Below are 27153 nucleotides of genomic sequence, written 5' to 3' on the forward strand. Positions count from 1 at the left end.
CTCTCATCATTGATTCTCATCAAGGACCTTTTGCCTTCGTTTTTCATGCTTAGTCTTTCATGTGCTTTTTTTGTAAACTTCAGGTGTGCGGTCATGTGCCTTTTTCTCAGGAGTGGCTTCCGTCTGGCAACTTTCCTATGAAGCCGGCAGGTTCTCCCATCTCAGTCAAAGACTTCTGTAGTTCTGTTGGAGTGGTCATTGGGTTCTTGGTCACCTCTGTGACCAAGGTCCTTCATGCCCTGTTGCTTAGTTTGGTCAGACGACCAGCTCTAGGCAGAGGCTGGGTAGTTCCATATTGTTTCCATTTCCCAATGATGGAGAACACTGTGTTCTTGAAAACTTTCAACACTCAAGAAATTGTTTTTATACCCCCATATATATGCCTCATCACAATTCTCTGAGAACTACAGACAGTTCCTTAGACTTCATGGTATTCTGCTCTGACATGCACTGTCAACTGTGGGACCTTATATAGACTGGTTGTAATGAGTTTCCTCCTCTTCTTCCGAAGAGGAGAGGCGAAACGGATCAGAGGACCAATATGCGGCGTGGTAAGTGTCCATGGTTCTTTTTAATGCGTTAAGGTACACATGAACAACTGACTACAAAAAACAAGAAATGTGAAAACTCAAAACAGTCCTATCTGGTGCAAACACAGAGACAGGAACAATCACCCACAAACACACAGTGAAACCCAGGCTACCTAAGTATGATTCTCAATCAGAGACAACTAATGACACCTGCCTCTGATTGAGAACCATACTAGGCCGAAACATAGAAATACCCAAAACCTAGAAAAACAAACATAGACTGCCCACCCAACTCACGCCCTGACCATACAAACTAAATACAAAACACAGGAAATAACGGTCAGAACGTGACACTGGTGTGTTCTAAATCAAGTCAAAACAATTTAATTGGCCACAGGTGGGCTCCAATTGAAGTTGTAGTGACATCTCAAGGATGATCAAATTTGAGAGATGAGATATTTCTGTATTTCATTTTCAATAAATTTGCCAACATTTCTAAAAACATGTTTTCGCTTTGTCATTATGGGCTATTGTGTGTGGATGGTTGAGAAAAACAATGGTGGTGCAGCTGTAGAACTTTTTGGAGATCTGTGGACTCATGCCAAGTCTTTTCAGTCTCCTGAGGGGGAAAAGGTGTTGATGTGCCCTCTTCGCAACTGTCTTGGTGTGTTTGGACCATGATAGTTCATTGGTGATGTGGACACCAAGGAATTTGAAACTCTCCACTTTGACCCGCTCCACTTCAGCCTGTCGATTTTAAAGGGGGCCTGTTCGGCCCTCTTTTTCCTATAGTCCATGATTAGCTCCTTTGTCTTGCTCACATTGAGGGAGAGGTTGTTGTCCTGGCACCACACGGCCTGGTCTCTGACCTCCTCCCTATAGGCTGTCTCATCATTGTCAATCACTGTTGGTTGAGTCGTCAGTTAATGATGGTGTTGGAGTTGTGCCTGGCCACGCAGTCATGGGTGAACAGGGAGTACAGGAGGGGACTAAACACGCACCCCTGAGGGGCACCAGTGCTGAGGATCAGCGTGGCAACTGTGTTGTTGCCTATCCTTACCACCTGGAGGTGGCCCTTAAGGAAGGCCAGGATGCAGTTGCAGAGGAAGGTGTTTAAGTCCCAAGATCTTTAGCTTAGTGATGAGCTTTGTTGGCACTATGGTGTTGAACGTGGAGCAGGAGTCAATGAACAGCATTCTCACATAGGTGTTCCTTTCATCCAGGTGGGAAAGGGCTGTGTGGAGTGCGATTGAGATTGCGTCATCTGAGGATCTGTTTGGGCGGTACGCAAATTGTGTGTCTAGGGTTTCTGGCATATGGTGTTGGTGTGAGCCATGACCAGCCTTTCAAAGCACTTCATGGCTACCGACGTGAGTGCTACGGGGTGGTAATCCTTCGCTTTCTTGAGCACAGGGACTATGGTGGTCTGTTTGAAACATGTAGGTATTACAGACTCGGTCAGGGAGAGGTTGAAAATGTCAGTGAAGTCACTTGCCAGTTGGTTAGCGCATACATTGAGTACACATCCTGGAAATCCGCCTGGCCCTGCGGCTTTGTGAATGTTTAAAGGTCTTGCTCACATCGGCTACGGAGAGCGTGATCAGACAGTTGTATGGAACAGTGGGTGCTCTCATGCATGCTTCAATATTGTTTGCTTCGAAGTGAGCATAAAAGGCATTTAGCTTGTCTAATGTCTTACTCAGGCCGTTTACCATTGGGTGGTATTTCAGTATGATATCATGTGTGCTATGTAGCCTGTTTGCCTGCATTACTGCTCTGTAGCAGTTTAGCCTGCTAGGCCCTGTGTATTACTGTATACATCACTGCTATTGCTACTGTATAGCCAATATTACTTCAAACCAAACAGGCACACGCAGCAAACAGGAATAGAGAAGGGAACTAGTGATAGTTTATAGTGGTTTTCTGCAGGATGGAAGGAACAGGGGATATATATTACAACAGTGTGATGGCAGTGTTGGCAATACAGTAGTAATAGCAGTGATGCAATATATACAAAGCAGCAATGGCATAGCAATGGGCTAGCACACAATAGTAATTGCTATAGTAGCATCAGTGGTGCTAACATGATAATATTATTGGCTGGTAGTAAATATACAGTAATACACAGGGCCTAGTAGGCTAAACTGCTACAGTGCAGTAATGCACGTGAACAGGCTACATAGCACACATGATACCATACTGTAGTAAAGGCTAGAATAGCATAGGCAGTTAAAACCAGGATGCAATTAGTGGCTAGCATATTGTACACTATGTACAGGGGGAGTTGGTAGACCAAGGGCTAGTAGGCCTAAGGCTATAGGTAATAGCACACAACAGTATGGACAGTAAGGGCAAGTTAGCATCAGTGTTGGCGGCTATAAAGGCTAGGATGCCAACAAGCAGCCCTGTTGGATGTGGCTATGACCATATCAGGAAGTGATCGGGTAGTGATGTCACTGGTCGGCCATTTTTAGGCGAGGATATACAATGACATGACTGGCAGCCGTCTTGGCCCATAGAAAATAATGGGGAGAGATTTTCCCTCATGGCTGAAGGAAGTATGCAACATTGGATTACAGAAGGCAATCCTGAAATATACACATTTTAAGGAAGCATATCCTAACATAGCAATAGCAGCATATTTAACTAAGGAAAGCCAGTTGAGAACAAATTCTTATTTACAATGACTGCCTACCCCGGCGACGCTGGGCCAATTGTGTGCCGCCCTATGGGACTCCCAATCAGAGCCGGATGTGAAACAGCCTGGATTTGAACCAAGGACTGAAGTGACGCCTCTTGCACTGAGATGCAGTGCCTTAGACCGCTGCTCCACTATATAACATGTATACAGATCAAATACACACAAACCCCTAACAAAGTCCACTTACCTGTTCAGTGATGCACTAACACACAGTTGGGGAAGTCCAAGGAAGGCTTGTCTGTTCAGGAAAGTGATGAGATGTATGTAATGAAGGACAGGAGTTTACAGAGACCTTCTCAACCTGCCTTCCTTTAAACAACTAAAGCACAAGCAGGAATGGGGGTCTGTTACCTCTAGCAGGTAGAGCCTGTGATTGGCTGGCCCTGGTCAGCTGACTGAGTATATTGGCAAACTGGTCCCTAACACATAGGTGTGAAGTGCCCTATTCCACTGAATGATAGGGTCAGACTGAGGTGGGGGATGGTACAAAACCGCCATAAAAAAGCCAGACTACAGTTTGCAACTGCACATGGGGACAAAGATTGTACTTTTTGGAGAAATGTCCCCTGGTCTGATGAAACAGAAATAGAACTGTTTGGCCATAATGAGCATAGTTATGTTTGGAGGGAAAAGGGGGTGGCTTGGAAGCCGAAGAACACCATCCCAACCATGAAGCAAGGGGGTGGCAGCATCATGTTGTGGGAGTGCTTTGCTGCAGGAGGGACTGGGGCACTTCACAAAATAGATGGCAGCATGAGGCAGGAAAATTATGTGGATATATTGAACCAACATCTCAAGACATCAGATAGGAAGTTAAAGCTTGGTCGCAAATGGGTCTTCCAAATGGACAATGACCCCAAGCATACTTCCAAAGTTGTGGCAAAATGGCTTAAGGACAACAAAGTAAAGGTATTGGAGTGGCCATCACAAAGCCCTTACCTCAATCCCATAGAAAATTTGTGGGCAGAACTGAAAAAGTGTGTGCGAGCAAGGAGGCCTACAAACCTGACTCAGTTACACCAGCTCTGTCAGGAGGAATGGGCCAAACGTCACCCTACTTATTGTGGGAAGCTACCCAAAGTGTTTGACCCAAGTTAAACAATTTAAAGGCAATGCTACCAAATACTAATTGTAAACTTCTGACCCACTGGGAATGTGATGAAAGAAATAAAAGCTAAAATAAATAATTCTCTCTTCTATTATTCTGACATTTCACATTCTTAAAATAAAGTGGTGATCCTAACTGACCTAAGACAGGGACTTTTTACTACGATTAAATGTCAGGAAATGTGAAAACTGAGTTTAAATGTATTTGGCTAAGGTGTATGTAAACTTCTGACTTCAACTGTACATGTTGGCTCTAAAGACATGTTGGTGTAACTGTCCACTGGTCAAAAACGGGTGAATCAATGTTGTTTCCACGTCATTTCAACCAAAACAATCCTTGTGGTGACATTGAATCAAAGTGGAAAACTGATTGGATTTGCGCAAAGTAATCAACGTAAGGACGTTTCATTTTTTTTTTTCACCTAACTTTGAACCTATATCCAATTACATGGTGACATTTGTTGTTGATTTCAAGTTGAATTCAAGTTAGTTGACAACTCAATCAAATCAAAACTAGACATTGAACTGACATCTGTGCCCAGTGGGTGATGACTAATGATTTTTCCAATTGGCCTTGACCTACATTGACATGTTGAAATTAATCGGTGTCCCGTCCACAGCAGACAAAAGATACCAGAGGATGTTGAATGTCTGCTAATCTCTCTCTTTCTCTCATCCCTCTCTCTCCGTCTCTCTCTTTCTGTCGCTCTCGTTTGCTCTCAGACTTCTCCTACGCAGATGTGTAACCTCTCCTCTTTTGCAATTGTCCGTCTGCTGAGACAACTCTGTGCTCATTCTATTTTCTACCCATGTTTTTCAGGCTGACTACTCATTCACGATTGCCAAAGGAGACCATTTTCACTCCTCCTAAAACCACAATGGGGGAGAAAGTTTCAACAGACAGCCTCTGTAAATAGTGCCTAGTCAGACTTGCTGGTACCAGCTCGAAGCAGTGAGGGTTTTCAGCAAACTGTATTCTATTTATGCCAATTTATTTTTCTATCCGTGCATAGATGTACCATTACTACAATAAACTACATTCTTTTGGGTTTTAACAATGGGTTAGAGATGTTACCCCGCCAATAGGAATAAACTGCATTTTATTGGCAAAAATATCAACAACTCATTATTTTCAACTCATACATCCAACATTTAGCATAATGTAAAAAGTGCATAAACTACACTGTAACAGGTCAGTTGCTTTTTCAATGCGTGTGAGCTGAAAAGTAACCCTAAGGGTTTCCATGCAACATAGAATGAACATACTTATTCAACAATGTGACTATCAACTTTAACGCATGGTTTGATTAGTCAACTGCTGACTTGTAATGTATTTGCTGGTTTGGGCTTTAATTAGCAATTCTCCCGGGGGGAAAAGACACTGTTGGTCTTATTGGGAATTCCTGAGCACTAACACCCAATTAATCCTGTGTTTCCACACTCCCAGTCCATATCATTACACAATCTGACCATGAGACATAGAGTTAGAGAGTTAGAGAGAGAGAGTTAGAGAGAGAGAGTTAAAGAGAGAGAGAGAAAGAGAGAGAGAGAGAGAGAGAGAGAGAGAGAGAGAGAGATTCTGGCTTCCATCTCTCCTTACAGGTCAACTCTCTGACATAGTGCATGGGGAGGAAGTTTTACAATGGCACATACTCTGGTAATGGCCTACAGATGTGTTCGAAGACTTTAGCTCTCCAAAAAGGATATCCTGATGGACCGCTTGGTGTACCTGCCAAACCCTCACAGAGACAGCACAAAACAAAATAGCAGAGAGACAGAAGGCCCCATATGAGAACATTATCCATGTATAAGCCCAGTCTTCCTGACGCTAGAACACAAGGCTACATAGCAGTACACCAACACCACATAGCAGTAATTACAGAGGATATGGTTTGATTTTGAACAGATTAAATATCCATAGGGTAAATCATGATTGCATGAGCAATTATTTTTGTGAGGGATAATATTTAGTATATGATAAAGAACAGGGGCAATAGTGTCATTTTTTAACAGACAACACCATAGATACTGTGAATGAGAAACTCTTTTTTTTTCTCGCTCATTTGATATTTTAATACTCGTGGTTAAGCTTTTGTAAGCTACCATTTTTTTTTGCTTTATGACCATGGTTCAAAGGGTTCTCGGATCTCCATGACAAGCAGCAAAAAAGTAAATTAAATGTTAACACAGAGTCCTCCTGGACAGAGAAAATAGGTATGAGTGCATCAGTTAATATTTAACAGTTAATATGTTGGCACATGGCCAACTGTCAGTAGTCGTGGACTTGAAGACAACAACACAGAGCATAATGGGAACATAGAACATAAAGCTTCCTCTATTGTGTCCTCACTCCAAATGTTTCTAAATGTTTCCCGTTGTTTAAGGGTCCTACTGTGAAATTACCTATGACCTGGGGATATTCTGTGAGGTGAAACATTAAGAACGTTGTGGACATGCAATGAGTATAGAGTTGATACAATTCCCTGTTCCACATGAACTGTTTGTTCTTTCTGCAACCTTCTGAACAGGAAACCAGGTTTCTATGAGAGGACAAAATGATAGTCAAAATGATAGTCTTTGTGCACAATATGACAGCTGTGCATTTGAACAAACAGATGTTTGTTGTTTTCCAGACTGCAAACATTGTCTTGTTGAATGTGAGTAATCATTCTTGGAGCATGTTATACTGCAACCTTAGCCTGGCCTCACCATTATTTTACATTTGGTGTTAGATGTGGGATCCATGTGGGATCCAACATCACAGCAAAAGAAGAATGTTGTCGTTGTTGCAAGTATCCCATTAATGTGACATTCATTTATTGCTTGGCTGTAAATTGAATATGCAAATGGGGATTGTGCGTGGTGGTTGGCTGATTTCCACTAATGGAGAGGGAGGTGCCTAAAAGAGAGCATGTGATTTTGTGTCAGAGCCACCCTTTGTTGCATATTTTCCTCCCAAACAGGAAATGGCGACACCTGGATATATTGTCTATCTAATTCAAGGGAAAAGTGCCTATTCTGTTGGGCACAACCAAACTAATACATGTCTCAGCCACTCCATTAACCATTTTTACTACTGATATAGATTTCACCCTACTCTTGAGCTCTTCCTTTATTATTTTTTACCCCCTTTTTCTCCCAATTTCAATTATGATCTTGTCTCATCGCTGCAACTCCCCAACAGGCTCGGGAGAGGCAAAGGTCAAGTCATGCGTCCTCCGAAACGTGACCGGCGTGACCAGCCTGCAGGCACCTGGCTTGTCACAAGGAGTCGCTATAGTGCGATGAGCCAAGTAATGCCCCCGGTCAAACCCTCCCCTAACCCGGACGATGATGAGCCAATTGTGATATATGACTCCCGGTCACGGCCAGTTGTGACACAGGCTGGTATCAAACCTGGGTCTGTAGTCACTCCTCAAGCACTGCGGTGCAGTGCATTAGACCGCTGCGCCACTCGGGAGGCCCCTCTTGAGCTCTTTCAATGCAAAACTAATCAACTAGACTAGACTGAGGCCGTCCTAATATGGACACCATCATCTTCTGTTGATTAAAACCGAGTTTAAATACTGTCACATTAAAAACAAATGTAAATAATGTGTACAATAGGTGTTTGTTTGTACTCATTTACAAGTAGCTCTCAACAAGTGAAAATGCAAAAACAGTGTCCCATCTTTTAATCTAAAATGGTCCAGTTATAGTCATATATTTATGTAATGGATCAGCAGTCCCAGTATTCAAATTTCTTGACTTCACAACCGATGTAGATATTCTGGGTTGAACACTCCATAGCTAACTGTGAGAAGGCATTTGTTAAGTGTCTAGGAATCTCTGCATCCCTGTGTCCTCCACTTACCTGAGGAAATATTAAAGTGATACGGTCCAGACTGCGACAACCTGCCGTGTTCCACAATACCGACCAGGAGTGTAGGATGTAGACTCTTAAATCAGCATAAGAGGATGTCAAGGTAAATGCAACCATAGAGGGACACAACATAAGGGATGAATTAGTGTTTCTGCAACCCTGACTGCCCCCCCCCTTCCAACTCCTTCTAATCATACCTTACCACCCCCACCGAGCAGTACCCCCAATACACACACACACACACACACACACACACACACACACACACACACACACACACACACACACACACACACACACACACACACACACACACACACACACACACACACACACACACACACACACACACACACACACACACACATACATACATTAAATATCCACATACAGTTCTCAACACTCACCTTAACTTTTTTACCGCCAACTCAGCAAACCAGACCCAGGATCCTGGGCGAGTGTAAGCGTTTTAAAGTCCTCCGTCCCCCCTCCTCATTGCTCCCGGTCCATAACAACATTTTGACTGTCTACTGATGGTGGGTGAGTCAGCACATTCTGCACATGGAACACTAGATGTTTTCGACTGCTGCTTGTATACGTGAAGGCGTGAATAGGCGCACACGTTGATCAAAATGGAAATCACATAAATAGAGGCCATACACTGAGTGCACAAAACTTATTAGGAACATCTGCTCTTTCCATGACATAGACTGACCCGGTGAATCCAGGTGAAAGGCACAGTATGATCCCTTATTGGTTTGAATTGAAAAGAGCAGTCCATAAGCCCAGACAAAGGATATCAAAGATCTGGAAGGATGCTGTATGGAGGAATGTTCTAAGATCCCTCCCAATATGTTCTCCAACTCATAAAACATTTTAGAAAAAGGCTCAGTGCCGTGATCCTCGCGAGGTGAGGTATTGAAAGGTATTGAAAACAGGGGCGTCAATAATCCTAACCTCAACCTTTTGGAGATTTTATTTTAAAAGAAAATCTCTTTCTCTGAAACAATTGTATTCGTAAAATTATTATAAATTCCCAATTATTTGGAGCATACAATATAGTTGAGAATTGTTGTTATTTATTTTATACAGTAATTTCTGCTCATATTTTTTAAGGGTGACAATAATTTTGGGCCGCACTGTATATGATTACACTTTTAATAAATTGTTTACATATAAACATGTATTTGGGTTAATAAATACATTCATAAGAATATTTAGCTCTGGTCAAGAAACTTTGACCCAAATAATGATACAATGCATAATGCAGTACCAGCCAAAAGTTTGGACACACCTACTCATTCAAGGGTTTTTCTTGATTTTTACGATTTTATACATTGTAGAATAATAGTGAAGACATCAAAACAATGAAATAACACATATGGAATCATGTAGTAACCAATAAAGTGTTAAACAAATCAAAATGTATTTTATATTTGAGATTTGTCAAATTAGCCACCCTTTGCCTTGATGACAGTTTGTGGAATTTCTTTCCTTCTTAATGTGTTTGAGCCAATCAGTTGTGTTGTGACAAGGTAGATACATAAGAAGATTGCCCTATTTGGTAAAAGACCAAGTCCATATTATGGCAAGAACAGCTCAAATAAGCAAAGAGAAATTGCAGTCAATTACATTAAGACATGAAGGTCAGTCAATCTGGATACTTTCAAGAACTTTTAACGTTTCTTCAAGTGCAGTCGCAAAAATCATCAAGTGCTATGATGCAACTGGCTCTCATGAGGAATAACACAGGAAAGGAAGACCCGGAGTTACATCTGCTGCAGAGGATAAGTTCATTAGAGTTAACTGCACCTCAGAAATTGCGGCCCAAATAAATGCGTCACAGAGTTTACCTAAACATGAACTGTTCAGAGACTGTGTGAATCAGGCCTTCATGGTCAATTTGCTGCAAAGAAACCACTACTAAAGGATACCAATAAGAAAAGACTTGCTTGGGCCAAGAAACACGAGAAACGGACATAGCCGGTGGAAATCTGTCCTTTGGTCTGATGAGTCAAAATTTGAGATTTTTGTTCCAACCACTGTGTCTTTGTGAAACACAGAGTAGATGAACGGATGATCTCTGCATGTGTAGTTCCCACCATGAAGCATGGAGGAGGAGGTGTGATTGTGTGGGGGGTACTTTGCTGGTGACACTGTCTGTAATTTATTTAGAATTCAAGGCACACGTAACCAGCAAGGCTACCCCAGGCCATTAACCAAAAGTTTGCCAGATCGAATCCTTAGCTGACAAGGTAAAATCTGTTGTTCTGCCCCTGAACAAGGCAGTTATCCCACTGTTCCTAGGCCTTCATTGTAAATAAGAATGTGTTCTTAACCTCTCTAGGGTAGGGGGCTGCATTCAGAATTTTGGATGAAAAGCATGCCCAAATTAAACGGCCTGCTACTCGGGCCCAGAAGATATGATATGCATATAACTGGTAGATTTGGATAGAAAACATTCTAAAGTTTCCAAAACTGTTAAAATAGTGTCTGTGAGTATAACATAGCTGATTTAGCAGACGAAAACCTGAGAAAATAGTTTTTTTTTTGGTTTTGTAGTTTTCTATTCAATGCCATTACAGTATCCATTGACTTAGGACTCAATTTGCAGTTCCTATGCCTTCCACTAGATGTCAACAGTCTTTGGAATTTGTAATTCTTATAAATGAGGGAGTAAGACCAGTCTGAACGAGTGGACGCTAACGTGACGCAGAGTTTTTTCAGGCTCATGTGCTTTCTTGTTTACCTTTTATATTGACTACGTTATTGTCCGGTTGAATTATTATAGATCATTTAGGTTAGAAAACAACCTGAGGATTGAATATAAACATCGTTTGACATGTTTCTATGAACTGATTTTTTGTCTGATTGTTTAGACTGAGTTTGAGCCTGTGGATTACTGAAGAAAACGTGTTTCGAAAACTGTTTGAATGATGTCTGTGAGTATAACAGAACTCATATGGCAGGCAAAATCCGGAGAAAAATCCGACCAGGAAGTGGGCAATCTGAGGTTTGTAGTTTTTCAAGTGATTGCCTATCAAATATACAGTGTAAAATTTGGTCCGATTGCACTTCCTACGGCTTCCACGAGATGTCAACAGTCTTTAGAACTTTGTGTCAGGCTTCTACTGTGAAGGGGGAGTGAATAAGAACTGTTTGAACCAGGGGTCTGGCAGAATGCCATTAGTTTAGTCATGCGCGCGGCCGTGAGCACGAGCTCTGTTCCTTTTCCTTTCTAAAGACAAAGGAATTGTCCGGTTGAAGTGTTATTGAAGATTTATGATAAAAACATCCTAAAGATTGATTCTATACATCATTTGACATGTTCCTACTAACTGTAATATAACTTTTTTGACTTTTCGTCTGGACCTAGTGCCTGCGCCTTGTGCATTTGGATTAATGGACTAAACGTGCGAAAAAAAAGGAGATATTTGGGCATAAATGATGGACTTTATCGAACAAAACTAACATTTATTGTAGAACTGGGATTCTTGGGAGTGCATTCCGATGAAGATCATCAAAGGTAAGTGAATGTTTATAATTCTATTTCTGACTTTTGTTGACTCCACAACATGGTGGGTATCTGTTTGGTGGCTGAGCGCTGTAGCTTTAAAAAAAATCTGTAAGAAGTTATTAACATAGTTTTGACGTCTTCACTATTATTCTACAATGTAGAAAATAGTCAAAATAAAGAAAAACCCTTGAATGAGTAGTTGTGTCCAAATTTTGGACTGATACTGTATATTTTGTTAAACGATGATTTGTTACCTCCAAACATTGATGATTTTTTGCTCTAATAAATTCACATGAGAAAATGATCAGAAATAATAGAGCGTAATCTACACAGGATTGTTTCCATTTTTATTTGTAAATGCATCTGGGGTAGAACAAAGAAAAAATATATAATATATTCATATGTACTGAAACGTTCTGTTATGTACACGTTTAGGGGTTCCACTAGAAATCATCACAACCACAGACTTAAGATATGTTATTATAGTCTTCTGTGTCTTTCGCATGGATGCAGCTATGTACACTCCTGCGTATTAACATACATTCATAGGATGCGATAAAACACCTGTGTTTAAACAAGCATTAAAAATTCAAAAATTGAATGAAAGGAATGATGTACAATATCGTGTACCCCTGCTTTTTAATCTGCGAACAGTACATAAACTCTGCATGGACGGTATCTCTCTCACCATACATATTCACAACAGGGCATGGCATACATAACAAACAAGTTTCAAGAGAAAACAGGACATCAAAAGTAATGACTGTGTCATGGCCTAAATAAGTGTTGTGACTACAGTTCCCAGAAAGCAGTTCTTCTGGGTGTTCAGCACCGTGGTGTAGTAGTATCCACATACATGATGACCTCACGCCAACATAGGCTTGTGGGTATTCCAGTAACAGATCAGGTTGGGTAGTTGAGTTGAGGCAGATTTTGTGTCAATAGTAAAACGGAGAGCAAAATGGACGTGTATGCTGAGCGAGTAAAGGGTGATACATTTCCAATTCCCTTTCCTCATTGTCTCAAACCATATCACCATTTCTCCATAAAACTGTGATGAATAACTTGTTATATTACTATTTTCTCCCCTGGTAAGGATGCTGTGGTGGATTAAGGCCAGACGAGTGTCTAACAAATGGCTTGAGCCACTTACACGAAAAATACCAAAAAATACACAACACTGCCTGGAAGGCCTGTTTAGACGTAAAACAATCAACAATCATTACCGTGCACAATTCTTTCTTTTTTTGCTTTTCGATTTGCATTTTCTCTGCCATTCTTTTACTTTCACCCACCTTGTATCAGAATCTGAGCCGGTGAAGTTTTTCTGAAACTTGAGAGTCCCAGTAGCTTATAGTGACGTGTTCTTATTTGTTATCAGTAGTTCATGTACAGAATTGACAATAGGCTCTGCTCCTCCCTTTGCATAAACAGTGTGCTGAATGAGTAAACTATTCTCTACCCTCTCTGTCAATGAGCTATGAGTGACAATGAAAAAAACAAGGACAACGTTTCTGGGGAAACTTCAACCTGACTTGGAGAAAGTTCCAGGAAAACTTTAACCTGACAGATGAGGAATGTCAAAGACATTGGCTCTTAACATGATAAAAGGCAGTCATATCCAGGTAAAATAGAAGGCTGTTACTGAAGCAATTATACATTTCACCTCAAATGAAAAAGCTTATCTTACCTATTAATGAAATAGAAGATGAAGACTGAACATAAAAACAAATAAAAAGAGTACAACATGCAAAATCACCAACAGCAACAAGAATCTCAAGATATGTTGATTAATGAGAAGATGGTAAGTGTAATTTGTTGGTTTCACATGGTTGTTCATTGTTTTTGCTTTCTACAATAAATTATAGCACAATATTTCTCTAAAAGGCAAGGCACACACACACATAAACCTACTATTTCCATCTCTCTCTCTCTCTCTCTCTCTCTCTCTCTCGCTCTCTCTCTCTCTCTCTCTCTCTCTCTCTCTCCATAACTCCTACCACACTCTGACACACATACATATTCACATCTCACACACACATTCCGTGCTCCCTTGGTCTATGTCCATTGAAGAGTGATCAGGATGGGGTCAGTTTGCTGTGCGCAGCGTCCGGCTTCGGGGAAAGCGATGGACTTTGATGTGTTTTGATAGATGGTCACTGCGGGCAAATTTCTTCTCACACACTGGACACTGGTAGGGTTTGACCCCTGAGTGGGACCGCCGGTGCCGCGACAGTTCATCCGACCGTGAGAATCTGGGAGAGACACACATAGATAGGAGAGAGATGTCAATCATTTTAGAATAGAATAAAACATTATTGTTTAAATAACATGATAAACAAAAAACATTTATCATATTTTAAATGTTCCTTGACATAGTACAGACAAGAGAATTTGGTTTTAGTTTCATTCCATATTATTGTCAAATGTTTGAGACAGTGATTCCGAAATGGTAGGATATACAGATTTGTGTATAGTCGTGATGGTAAAAGTCATCTTACAGCAAGTAGCCAATGTGTTTTGCCTTTAGCAGTCTTGGGGCAGTGTATACCATAATAAGTGACTGGCTACACCACGTCTGCTTGAACCAGTGTGTTATTTTGCAGTAAATCTGGGCTTCTCCCTTTTCTTGCAAGACCTACTGCATCTCACCAAGCCTTGCTAGTTATGTAATATCCCAGACTATATGTCATTAGAGCTGGCTTAAAGTACATGGATGAACCCTAAAGTAATGCTAGCAATGCTAAATAATTAGCTTAAAACACATGGCTAGGCTGAGCTAAGGGACAGATCGAAATTTACTGGGGGGAGGGGTGGTCCAAAATAGGGGAGGGATGTCCAACTTATTTTTTTGCTTTAGGGAGGTTTTTTATTTTATTTTATTGGGCAGAGGGGAGGCAGGTGCGTTTTTTTCCCTGGTTTGCAATCACTCTTCTGCTTGTATTTTCCCTATAAACAATGGCTCGACTTACTTTTGATATTACCCTAATAAAACATCTGTGAAGATTTGGTATGGTGTGGCTATTACTAAGCCTTAGCTACTGCAGACTGACTCCGACAGTTGAACTTGAAATGAGGAAGAGGCCTACAAGAGTAACTCCTATAATCTAACAATATAATGCTTATCTTTAAACAAAATATTTGGATCAAAAATGAAAGAATCTGACATAAATAAATATATGTTACTGTGGTAGCACGCCACCGGCATATCTCTGTCTCTCTGGGGTTAGGCCTAAGCTTCTCTTCCTTTATATAGGCTACATATATACATTTATTCAAATCTGAATATCATACAGTGAACTCCTAAAGCCTAAAGGCCTACGCATGCAATAACCTGATACATTTAGAGCTCAAATCTCTGACAGCTGAGCCGTGAGATGGACAATTATCCCCCCCCCCCACACACACACACAACAAAATGTGGCTCATTTGGCCAAAATCGCTCAATAATGGATGGCGCTGGCTGCGCCAGGTTGGATCTGAATGCATATGGACGTCCATTACTTATCTCAAAAGTCTGGTAGATTCAAATCATTCCTGTCATGTTGTCCAATGCCAAATTTTCCAAAAGGAAACTGAAATAGCATATTGTTTATAATGAAGACTTCCGAATATTCATATGAAAATCTGTCGCCAATTGGATGGCTATAGACATCCTAGAGATAGACATCCTAGAGACTCTGGCAAATGCACCACTCTAGTATCTTTTTTATTATGCCTGCACATCATGGTTCACCAGCAGCCCCAAACATCAAAAAAAAAAAAAAGCTATCAACCAAACAAGCTTGTAAGAATTGTATTTAAACTCCCCCCCTTATACTCATCTGGAGGTTGAACATTTTTTCTGTCTCTATCTCTGTAATATGTCTGTATCTATGTAATTGTGTATGTATTCATGTAAAAAATAGGGACAACAATGAAAATAAGTCCCAGACTTTATTGTCCGGTCACCTTAGAACATATTTTTTGTATATACAGTGCCAGTCAAAAGTTTGGACACACCTACTGATTCAAGGGTTTTTCTTTATTTTACTATTTTCTACATTGTAGAATAATAGTGAGGACATCAAGACTTTGAAATAACACATATGGAATCATGTAGTAACCAAAAAAACAAATCAAAATGTATTTTATATCTGAGATTCTTCAAAGTAGCCACCCTTTGCATTGATGACAGCTTTGCACACTCTTGGCATTCTCTCAACCATCAAGAGGTAGTCACCTGGAATGCATTGCAATTAACAGGTGTGCCTTGTTAAAAGTTCATTTGTGGAATTTCTTTCCTTCTTAATGTGTTTGAGCCAACCAGTTGTGTTGTGACAAGGTAGGGGTGGTTTACAGAAGATAGCCCTATTTGGTAATAGACCAAGTCTATATTATGGCAAGAACATCTTAAATACGCAAAGAGAAACAACGGTCCATCATTACTTTAAGACATGTCAGTCAAGGTCAGTCAATCCAGAAAATGTCTAGAACTTTTAAAGCGCTATGATAAAACTGGCTCTCATGAGGACCACCATAGGAAAGGAAGACGCAGAGTTACTGTACCTCTTCTGCAGGGGATAAATTCATTAGAGATACCAGCCTCAGAAATTGCAAGTCCAAGTAACAGACACATCTCAAAATCAACTGTTCAGAGGAGACTGCATGAATCAGGCCTTCATGGTCCAATTGTTGCAAAGAAATCACTACTAAAGGACACCAATAATAAGAAGAGACTTGCTTGGGCCAAGAAACACAAGCAATGGACATTAGACCAGTGGAAATCTGTCCTTTGAGTCAAAATGTGAGATTTTTGGTTCCAACCACTGTGTCTTTGTGAGACGCGGTGTGGGTGAACAGATGATATCCACATGTGTGGATCCCACCGTGAAGCATTGAGGAGGAGGTGTTATGGTGTGGGAGTGCTTTGTTGGTGACACTGTCTGTGATTTATTTAGAATTAAAGGCACACTTAACCAGCATGGCCTCCACAGCATTCTGCAGAGATATGCCATCCCATCTGGTTTGTGCTTAGTGGGACTATCATTTGTTTTTTCAACAGGACAATGACCCAACACACCTCCAGGCTGGGTAAGGGCTATTTGACCAAGAAGGAGAGTGAAGTGCTGCACTAGATGACCTGGCCTCCACAATCATCCAACCTCAACCCAATTGAGATGGTTTGGTATGAGTTGGAACGCAGAGTGAAGGAAAAGCAGCCAACAAGTGCTCAGCATACGTGGGAACTCAAGACTATTGGAAAAGCATTCCAGGTGAAGCTGGTTAAGAGAATACCAAGAGTGTGCAAAGCTGTCATTTTATTTATTTTATTTTTTATTGAACCTTTATTTAACTAGGTCAAGGCAAAGGGTGGCTACTTTGAAGAATCTAAAATCGACGTTGTTTAACACTTTTTTGGTTAATAATACATGATTCCAAATGTGTTATTTCATAGATTTGATGTCTTCACTATTACTGTACAATGTAGAAAATAATCAAAATAAAGAAAAACCCTTGAATGAATAGGTGTGTACAAACTTTTGATTGGTCCTGTATGTATTTTTTTAACTGACAAATAAAATCAATCAATCAATCCAAACTGTGCAGTGACCAATTGATGACTAGAAACATACATCTGTTACAAAACACCAAAAGGTTTAATGACAAACCCTCGATACTGGGTAAGGGAGAGATTCATTTTCTGTTTGCCGAGATTGACATAGTCTATTTATTGTGGTGTTAAAAAAAGCAACTCATGATATTGACGTGCCAAAGTTGGTATGCTTTGTTTATTGGTTGTGTGGTGCATTCGCACAGAAACCTGTTGGTGGAAAATCTGTTGCATATATTATATATAATTATAAATCTGATTCCCCCCTAGCTGATCATTGTATGCAGCCGGCTCTGATTGCATTGTAATGAAACAGACACGGCGAGAGCGAGCTCGTCTGTGGTGGTCGGCGAACCCTCAACCTTCTGGCCCGTAGCACCTGCATGGCATCGATTGTTCCACAAAAGCATGCTGAAGTGACAATGTTGTATCCACGTGTATAAACACAGGGTCGCTTGTTATTCGTGGTGGCAAACATTATTTTGAGTTAACTTTATGAGTGGGAGGGTGCTATTTTACAGTAGAAGGGGAGGGTCAGATGAAAACATTTTTGGGCATGGGGGGGTGCAAAGGCAATGCAAAAAAAGGTTAAAGCTATCTTAATTTAAACACATGACCTTACCAGTGCTATGAAGATCATCGCTAGCTAGTTAGCGCTAGCTTAAAACCCAAGGATAAACCTCGGCGAAATCCTATTAGGAAATGCTAAGTAGTTGGAGCTTTCGTACAATTGTACATGGCTATAGTCTTAAAGCAATGCTTACGTGGCAGTGTTAACTAGTTAGCGCCAGCTTGAAACACATGATCAAGGTTAAGGCATGACAACTATTGGCCTCGCAGCAATCTCTCCCAAGCCTAGCTCTGTCAGTCTCCCAGATGTTACAGCCAGAGCTGACATGATGATGAATGGATACAATCTCGAGCCTGTAATTATGCAGCAATGCTCAAGGAGTCGAATAAAAACCACTTTACTATCTGTCACGCAAACACATAAAACATGAGTCCCCACACCACGAGGAGAAAAGAGGTTTGGGCTCAGATAGCTAGCTTAGTAGGACACTAAATAGGCCACTATAGAGGGGCTATTGCCGTGACTCTCAAAATAAGGGCTCAGTCTGATGATAGTAATAAAATAATACTATTTGTTATTAATAACAGTAGGGTAATAATACAAGAGTATGACTATAGAGCACACGTTTCGAACACAAGATGACACAAGCTCTACTACAGTAATACTGCCAATGGTAGTGGCTATTGAAAAGTCGTGTGTACAGTAAGGTTGTTTCTCATTCTGGCCCCTTCCTGCTCAGCAGTCCTCTCGTGCCTCGTGTGTAGGCACACTACTCTGAGAATAACTCCACCACCCCCCCACCCACCTACCCAGGGAGTCCCCCTGATTCGTTCCTCTGACTGACTGACTGACTGACTGGAAGCAGTGGAATAACAGTGTGTGGAGTGTGAGTGCCCCTGGCCTTGTGATGCTATGATATCAATGTCAGCTCCAGAGAAAATATGGGGAGGTTTAATTGGATTTTGCTGTGCGCGTGTTCGTGTGTACACATACAAGACATATAAGACAAAGAGAGGGAGAAAGAGAGAAATACTGCGAGACTATGTGTACGTAAGGGTGAATTCTGTAGGTGTGCATGCATGGGTGTGTATGTGTTTGTGTGTGCTCACAACGTTCCCTTACCTGTTTGCACGTGTGTCTGTACACTCTTAGAAAAGGAAGGTGTTACCTAAAAAGGGTTATTCGGCTGTCCCCATAGGAGAACCTTTTGAAGAACCATTTTTGGTTCCAGGTCGAACCCTTTGGGGTTTAATGTAGAACCCTTTCACACAGATGGTTCTACATGGAACCTAAAAGGTTCTCCTATGGGGACAGCCAAAGAACCCGTTTGGAACTCTTTTTTTTCCCTAAGAGTGTATGCATGCATGTCCCCGTCCAACTGTAAAAGTCTCAGCCTTAGCACAGAAACCTCACCCCGATCCTTCTCCCTTTTCAAGCAGACTGCCAGCCTAGACGTTCCTATCGCACAGTCATGGTAACTATTCAGTGCTTAGCCTTTGTTCGTCTCACTTCCACACTAGTTTCCCTCAGCCCGATTGTGTGCAAAACAGGCCCCTCACACAAAACAGGCCCCTTACTCATACACACTCTCTCTCTTTCTTGCTCTTCCTTCTTTCTCCCTCTCACTCTCTTTATCCTTTCTCACTAGCCCACTCTCTATCTCGCTCTCTCTCTCCCTCTCCCTCTCTCTCTCTATACCCCCCCCCTTCATCCAACCCACCATCTTGCCTCCACTCTAACTAAATCCTGTCTTTTGTGTCCAGACAAGACCCCTTTTGTTGGGCTGAGATGCATCGCCTGGATAACTACTAGAGAGATTTCTGCTGCAGCCGAGCTCATCTACTGGAACAGACTTGCAGCATTACAAATACGCGGCCACTGGCAGGTTGCCAAGTTGATGCCAAAGTCAACATAAATAAATTGACTGATGCAGTACCCTTTTCAGGAATATCGATTCCTCAGTGTGTGCAAGAGGAGAAGAAGTGGACTGCAGTCCATGAACGATTGAGGATATAAGGGAGGGAGCGAGACAGGTAGCCTAGTGGTTAAGCAAATTGGGCTAGTAACTGAAAGGTTGCTGGTTCAAATCCCAAGCTGACTAGTTGACAAATCTGTTGATATCCACTTGAGCAAGGTATTTTACCCTAGTTGCTCTGGATAAGAGCATTTACTAAAATGTTTTTTTATTTTTTATTAAATATGTAATGATGCTATACAAAATAATAGTGCTGAGCGATTAACCAACATTTTTGTAATTTTTCATTTTTTAAACAACTAATTAACCAGAATCGGTTAAATTATTGGAACTCCAATTATTATTATTTTTCTTCTGCAAGCTCAATGAGCAATTTCTCTGGAGAGAAATCAGATCAAGCCTGAACTGTGCGATGTAGTAGGGAGTTGTAGTTTCCAACAGGCCAGTATTCTACAAAGTTTAGTGCAGAAAACTTGGTAATTAACTACAATGACAACCCATTGTGCGCGCCTACTTTTCCGGTTTGTGTGGGCCAGTCCTGGAGAGGGAGAGGCAGGGAAGAGACAGAAGAACTTGCGATTGAGAGGGATAGAGAGCAGTTGCTTCGCGAGGTATCTCTACCTGAAGAAAAATTATGATCTAAGGGATTGATAGTTGGTATTCAGCAGTCATTAAAGTATGCCTTATTTACTTTGAAGAACTACTAAAATAGTGATTTTGTCAGACAGCATAGGCAGCAGCTCTATGGAGATGAGATGATGATTTGGAATTAAATAATAAAGTCATCAAATAAAACAAATGTAATTTACACAACAGCTAAAATATTTTATGAAAATAATATGAATAAATTATGGTTAATAAGTGAGCAGTATAATATGCAGTCACTACCACCATGGGACTTATATTAATTGTTTTATTCTGTGTTGTTACAGCATTCAAAATACATTTAAAAACTGATTGAAACCCGAAATAGAAAACTGTGATTTTTTTTTTTTTTTTACAATCTAACCGTAATCACACCAACCTCAAAAAGCACTAATCACTCAGCACTACAAACTAACATGCTGTATGGAGCGTGTTGACAATACATGTATAAACACATACACACGTACTGTACGTGTAGGGGATGTCAAAGTCATCTGTAGGATGTTGACTGGAATGCATTGGTGACATCACACCTTCCATGAGATCTAAAGGCAACTGTCGCTCACACAGTGACAAACTAGTATTTTTCTCTAGTGGCTCAAATGGTTGAATTGCGTGTGATGTTGTATAGAAGGTTGTTAGTTCGATCCCTGGTCAGGGCAGAACAGAATGCACTCTGTTACACACACATACACTCACTCACTCACACACACCACTAACAGATCCCTACTTTGCCCATGTGTTGGCTTGTCCCTGCTCTTCTAGCCACCTGTACTTAGTGAGGTCTGTGTAGGGCATATGGATAACATTTCCCCTGGCTTAGAAAGCCAATTTCACCTGATACTGTCACTCTCTTGCCTGACCCTGTGTCCTCAGGAAATCAGCCAGTTGTACTGGGGGACAAGAGTCACACAGTCAATCACACACGTTCGCACACACACACACACTCTTACTCATGCACAATCCTGCACAGCTGTCGAGTCAGTACAGGAGGCGCCCGAGTTGCGCCCATGTGACCTCGACCCACATGCTTCGGCTCAGTTTTAGTTTACACCAGCAGAAATATGACACCCCCGCCATTCTCACATATCCCAGATATCTCTCTGCCTGAAAAAAGTGTGAATCTGAGGGAACATGTTAATGTCTCTTGACAACCCTCCAATTAACACTTTGAACGCAGCCTGACAGCCATTAAGACTGCAAGAGCTCTGGAAAAGCAGATGAGGAAAGAAAGCAAACAATGACTTGATATAGATTTCTTCCTTGCTTTCTATTTTCTGACTATATCTGTAGATGACCATGTGGGCTGTACTGCAAGTCAAATGTTTCCTGGTCCCTTTATTTAACTAGGCAAGTCAGTTAAGAACAAATTCTTATTTTCAATGACAGCTTAGGAACAGTGGTTTAACTGCCTGTTCAGGGGCAGAATGACAGATTTGCACCTTGTTAGCTCAGGGATTTGAACTTGCAACCTTTCAGTTACTAGTCCAATGCTCTAACCACTAGGCTACCCTGCTGCCCCAAATATGTTCCTTTATTGAATACTTTTTCTTCCTTTTAAGTGGTATCCAACTACTCCACAAGGGGAAATATCACTTAGTGCTAGACACATGTATAATGGTTCACAGCACTGCTACTGTGGCGAATGAATCGTGGCACTGGAATAAAGAAATAGCATGTTGAGTGACAGCCAAATAGCCATAAGGAAACAAGCAACTCAATTCCATGTTTAGCGCCATGAACGCTGAGCCTCATCGGCTAGCTTGGTGCTGCGAGAGAATGAGCCTCTACAAATAAGTAATGGAGCCTGTGGATCCTGTAAAGTCTCACTTTAAGCCCCTCGCTGGGGCTAATTGATGACCTCATCAGACAGGTCAATTCGGGTGCCAGCCACGGTCTGTGGTGCAAAGGCTTCCTTCCATTGAGGAACATGACACCCTGCGTGTACTGTATAGTGGACAGACATATAATTACCTCACTGCGTCCAGAAAGGCCTTACGGTAACAATAGGGTATAATCCATATCTCACACATGATTGTGAAAGCATGTGTTCACTGACTGGTCTCTCACTCAAAACCCCCTAAGCATTCTTTAAACAACCTGCCAGAACCATAAAGCAACGTTGATCAAATCTCTCGAGATAACGAGATCTTAAATTCTTGAGCTTCAAAACCCTGACACCTGTCGAATACAATTACGAGAGCGAGTGTGTTGAGATGATCTATTTCGATATATTGGGAAGAATGATCACGTTATGTGGTCAACGGTGGAAGCTTGCTATAGGTATGTTTACTACGTTGAATGTGCGGAAGCTTTTTGACATAGAAAATCCATAAAGCAATAAATCATCATCATCATCATCATCATAATCATAAAGTAATACATCATCATCATTGTCAGTGAGCACCCACTCACCTCCATCCACAGCCCGGCCAGGTGCAGGCAAAGGGCTTCTCCCCCGTGTGTCTCCTCAGGTGGGCCTTCAGGTGGCTGCTCTTGGTGTACATCTTGGTGCAGCCGGGAAAAGTGCATTTATGCATTTTGATAAGGTCCGCCACCGGGTTCTTCTGGAACTTCTGACCCCCCACCAGCAGCCCATGGCCCTGGCCCCCGACCGCCACCTCACCGAGGCCCAGGGGCTTGGCCGCGATGGGCACCGGTGCGATGCGCACAAACTTAGAGGAGATGTTGAGGCTGGTGGAGGGAAGCAGCTGGGGCACCAGGGCGAAGGTATGCCCCTGGATGTTGACCAGCAGCTGGGCAATTTTTATGTCCGATGCCGACTGAGGAGGAGGCTGGACAACTGTGGGAGGAGGCGGAGGAGGAGGAACCGTGGCACCAGGTTCCTGTTTGATCTGAATGGGCTGGATCTGCAGGATGACCGGCATTCCAGCGCTGCCACCATTTTCACAGCTCTGTGTTGATCCTGGCCTGCTGGATAATCTCTCGACGTGTTCACTCTTGAACACGTCGTTGTGCGGGCTTTCGTTGTACTCCTGTGACGATGTGGCTGGTGTGCTTTTGGTCTCGGTGACGGTGGCAGCATTTGCGGTCGGCACAGTTTGGTCTGAATGCTTGGCCTCTGGCTCCAGCCTCGGCCCTGGGGATGAGGACTCCCTGTACACCTCCAGTCCCACCCCCAGCCCCAAGATCTCCTCCAGGCCCGGCCCCAGCGCCCCCTCCTGGGCCTCCTGCTTCATGGACGACACCACCTCCATGTTCTCCTCCAGGAACTCCTCTATCTCCTCTAAGGTGGGATGGAAGGACGGCTCCTCCATGTCCACTAAGGACCAGACCGGGAAGTCCACGCTCTCCTCCTTCAAGGCCTCTGGGTGGGGGTGGGATGGCGCGTCCCTCTGTGAGTCCCACAGAAAGGTGGGCAGTGACATGGGGATGGCCGCCCCGGTCCCTGCCCCGCCTAGGGAGGTCTGGGACAGCAGAAGGTCCAGGATGCTGTCTGAGCTTTCGGCACTGGAGCTGCTGCCATAGCTGGAACTGAGCACTTGGGAGTCGGGGCTGGAGCAGGAGCGAGGGCTGGACGACTCGCTCAGGTCATCCTCGGAGAAGGGCGAAGGCATCACATGGTAGGTCCCCCCGTCCGTCACCATGTCCAACAGGCGGTATGCCGGTGGGGAGCCACCGTACGGTAAAAAAGTGTCCTCGCCGCTCACTAGGAAGTTATCCACCATTCCTGGCTAGGGGCCAAGAGAATGTTTCCCACTTTGTGTTGAAATTTGTCTTTCTGATACAGCAGTTTGTTAGGGTTATTCCTCTTGTTGTCGGGAGACTGGGACCAAATAAACCCACAAATGGGTCACCACAGCAAGGTCGTGCTTCGCAGAGAGATAGAGAACACCTGTTGTTCTCTCTCAAGATAAAAAAAGCTTGGGTAGAAAAAGTCTTAAATTCCAAGGTTTCCAGCCCAGATACTGTATATCTAGACAAACATAAATAAGCAGATAAGAAGAGAGAGAAGGTTACTAAACTCATTTTCACTGTAATAGCAGACAAAAGCCTACAGGGAAAATTACAGATAGCCAAGACCTAATCACAAGTCATGAATCTCCAATGCACCATCTGTGAACCAAATTATCTTCAGCCACTCAGTTACTAGCTTGCACATGAAAAATATGGAATGCTGTGCATGTTTCCATTTCGAGTTCGATCGCGGTTGGCGTGAGATGAAGCGGTTGTTGTGAGAGATGAAGTGACTCCCAGAGTGCTATGCGGCTGTTGGCTATCACATTCCTTTACCTGTATTTCAGGAGTAAACATCATTTAAAATAACTTGATGACGTCATGCAATGTAAATTATTCCTGACAAAGCACACTTTTGTCTCACACATTTACATTTAAATAGGTTTTTAGTGCATTTTATTTATTGAATGAATTTATTGGATATTCTTTCATTTGAACAAATGTTTTACTATATTGAATTATTCTAATTGTTTGATTCTAAACGTTGCAAGGAATTTCTTTATTTGAATTTGTAACTCATTTGTTACTTGCAACACTGTCAAGAAAAGGCAACGCTGAGCATGGATGTTTCACCCTCGCCTTCTCTGGGCTCTTGGCTCAGTGACCGACTGTAACCCACCAAAGGAACTGTCAAAGGATTAACATAAAGCACTGTGTGGGGCAGCCAAGAGCACTGAGCAATCCATATAGTACATAAATCACCTGCAAGCTACTTACAGAACATGCAAAACGCAATAAATCAACTCCAATTACTGGAAATTCACTTGAATGGGAATGACATGCAATTGTTGCGACATATCCAGTGCATAATTGCTCCATTCATCTGTTCTGCTTGACCATGTATATATTGTTCACCTAGATACATTAATGATTTTAGAATCTCTCAGGGGTGTCAAACTCATTTTGGCCTAATTCAGTCTTTAATGAGGTCCAGGGGGGGGGGCAGCCTTGAAAATGTGTTACATTTCCTTGCAGTCAAAATTAGCCAAAAACGGTCCTTTATTCATCGTTTTCGGAATTGTTGATGCTCCCTGACTGTAGCTTTCATTTCAGTGATTATAAACTAGACACAGTCAAGAAACTGTATGGATGTAAGTCCATTATCATTTCTACACAGTTTCAATCTGGTTTTAGTCATTTTAAAGTATTGTTTGGAACCGGATTGAACCCACTTGCAGGCTGAATCCGGCCCGCGGGCCATATCTTTGACAGGACACCACTGCTATTGCCTAGTAAAGCCGCATGTGCAAATTATGTTCATGCAATTACGTGCTATTTCAATAATAAACACTGTATAATTACAACATACTAATAAGAAACGTATAAAACTAGATTTAACAAAAATAAACGTATAGGCCTACATTTCAATGAAATGTAAATCAATTGAAAATCAATTACCTCTCAAACTACTATTGGCAGAAAAGACACATTTCTAAACATGTGCTTGTCTCATTTGATCATAACTCATAATCTACAGATTATAGTTTTGAAGCAAACGAGCACATATTTTGCCTATCTCAGCAGCTATAGAACGTGTAAGAAAGCGCAGCTCCAACGTTCCAACGTAAACATGTTTTTGTCCAGCAGTGTGCTGCGGCATATGGTGGTAGGCTGGAGGAGAAACGCACACCCAATATCTCTTGCAGAATATATTCCCAAAGAAAATATGCGGGGAAAAATAATCTCTGATCTTACCTTATTCATCAAGCATGTACAAATCCCAGTTTAATTCCAATGTATTTACTTTTCCTTTGCATTCGTTGGAGAATCTCTCTCTCTAATGCATGCCTTGCCCTTGAGACTTGCCATGCAGCACGGTTCAGACTGACTAGCGGCGAGGCAGAGTTGTACTATATTACCGTCACATGACTGCTGGTGTGTGTGTTATATGAGTTAAAATAAGAGGTTGGATCTGAAGGCTCGACCCAGCTCTGCGCCGCTATTGGCCAACAGTACGTGGAGGCTGGTCTCTGAATATGTCAATCAGGATGTGTGCGCCTACATGTGGGATGTTTATTAAAGAAAGACAGAAATTTCCTAGTTTTCCTCTCATCCTTATTACCCATCGCCTGAAGAGCAGATAACTGTTGGGGTAAAATGAGACTGGGATGTTGAACAATGTAGCCTATTTACCGGAGTCTCATATGACTCCCAATAGAAAGCAAAATAATAATTGATCATAGATGGATATTGGATATGGCTGTGAAAATGGTCAATTCTTGGGAGTTTATTTGAATTCATTTGAACACATTTCAATGGAAGGATTTTGCTTTTCTCGAAAGAAGTTCACAACACAGTGTTCTCATTATGTAGGCTATGAAACTGTTGGAAAGACTGAATATTCTGTATAGCGTTTTTACAATATAGCCTACTGTTATTACAGTGTTACAGTCATCCTCTCTGTCCATGCCATTTTGATGCAGCAAAACACTGAACACTACAACTGTGTAGTTCTTTGATAGTGAATGAACTTGACGAACATCATACACAGCAGTATGTCCTGTACTTCTAGACACCAATCCTTGAACAAACATGATTCAAGTTCAGTTACAAAGAGAGGAACCCACACTCAGGAAGAATGTCGGCTAACCAGTGCAGCCAGGCATACTCAGACAGGAAGTGTTTAAAAACCATTAGAATGTGCGTGAACGTGCCTGTTTATTTGTTTCAGTCA

General features: G+C 41.9%; 1 protein-coding gene across 1 annotated transcript; it reads right to left on the reverse strand.

Moving 5' to 3' along the window:
• Positions 1-12047: 12047 nt before the first annotated feature.
• On the reverse strand, positions 12048-26329 carry LOC115142805 (Krueppel-like factor 15). The gene is made up of 3 exons (XM_029682561.2): positions 26175-26329; positions 22917-24438; positions 12048-13972 (listed from the first exon to the last, which is right to left on the reverse strand). The coding sequence occupies exons 2-3, from the start codon at positions 24188-24190 to the stop codon at positions 13807-13809; spliced, it is 1440 nt and encodes a 479-aa protein (XP_029538421.1). The 5' UTR covers positions 24191-24438; positions 26175-26329; the 3' UTR covers positions 12048-13806.
• Between the last annotated feature and the right edge of the window lie 824 nt (positions 26330-27153).

This window comes from Oncorhynchus nerka, linkage group LG15 (genome assembly GCF_034236695.1).
Source record: "Oncorhynchus nerka isolate Pitt River linkage group LG15, Oner_Uvic_2.0, whole genome shotgun sequence".
In the NCBI taxonomy this organism is placed as follows: domain Eukaryota; kingdom Metazoa; phylum Chordata; class Actinopteri; order Salmoniformes; family Salmonidae; genus Oncorhynchus; species Oncorhynchus nerka.

Bases quoted from the DNA above. Each gene is read 5' to 3' on its own strand.
- LOC115142805 (XM_029682561.2), bottom strand. From the start codon at position 24,190: ATGGTGGATAACTTCCTAGTGAGCGGCGAGGACACTTTTTTACCGTAC. The intron at 13,973-22,916 runs GTGAGTGGGTGC...TGTCTCTCCCAG, and splicing joins TGGCCGGGCTGTGGATGGAG to ATTCTCACGGTCGGATGAAC.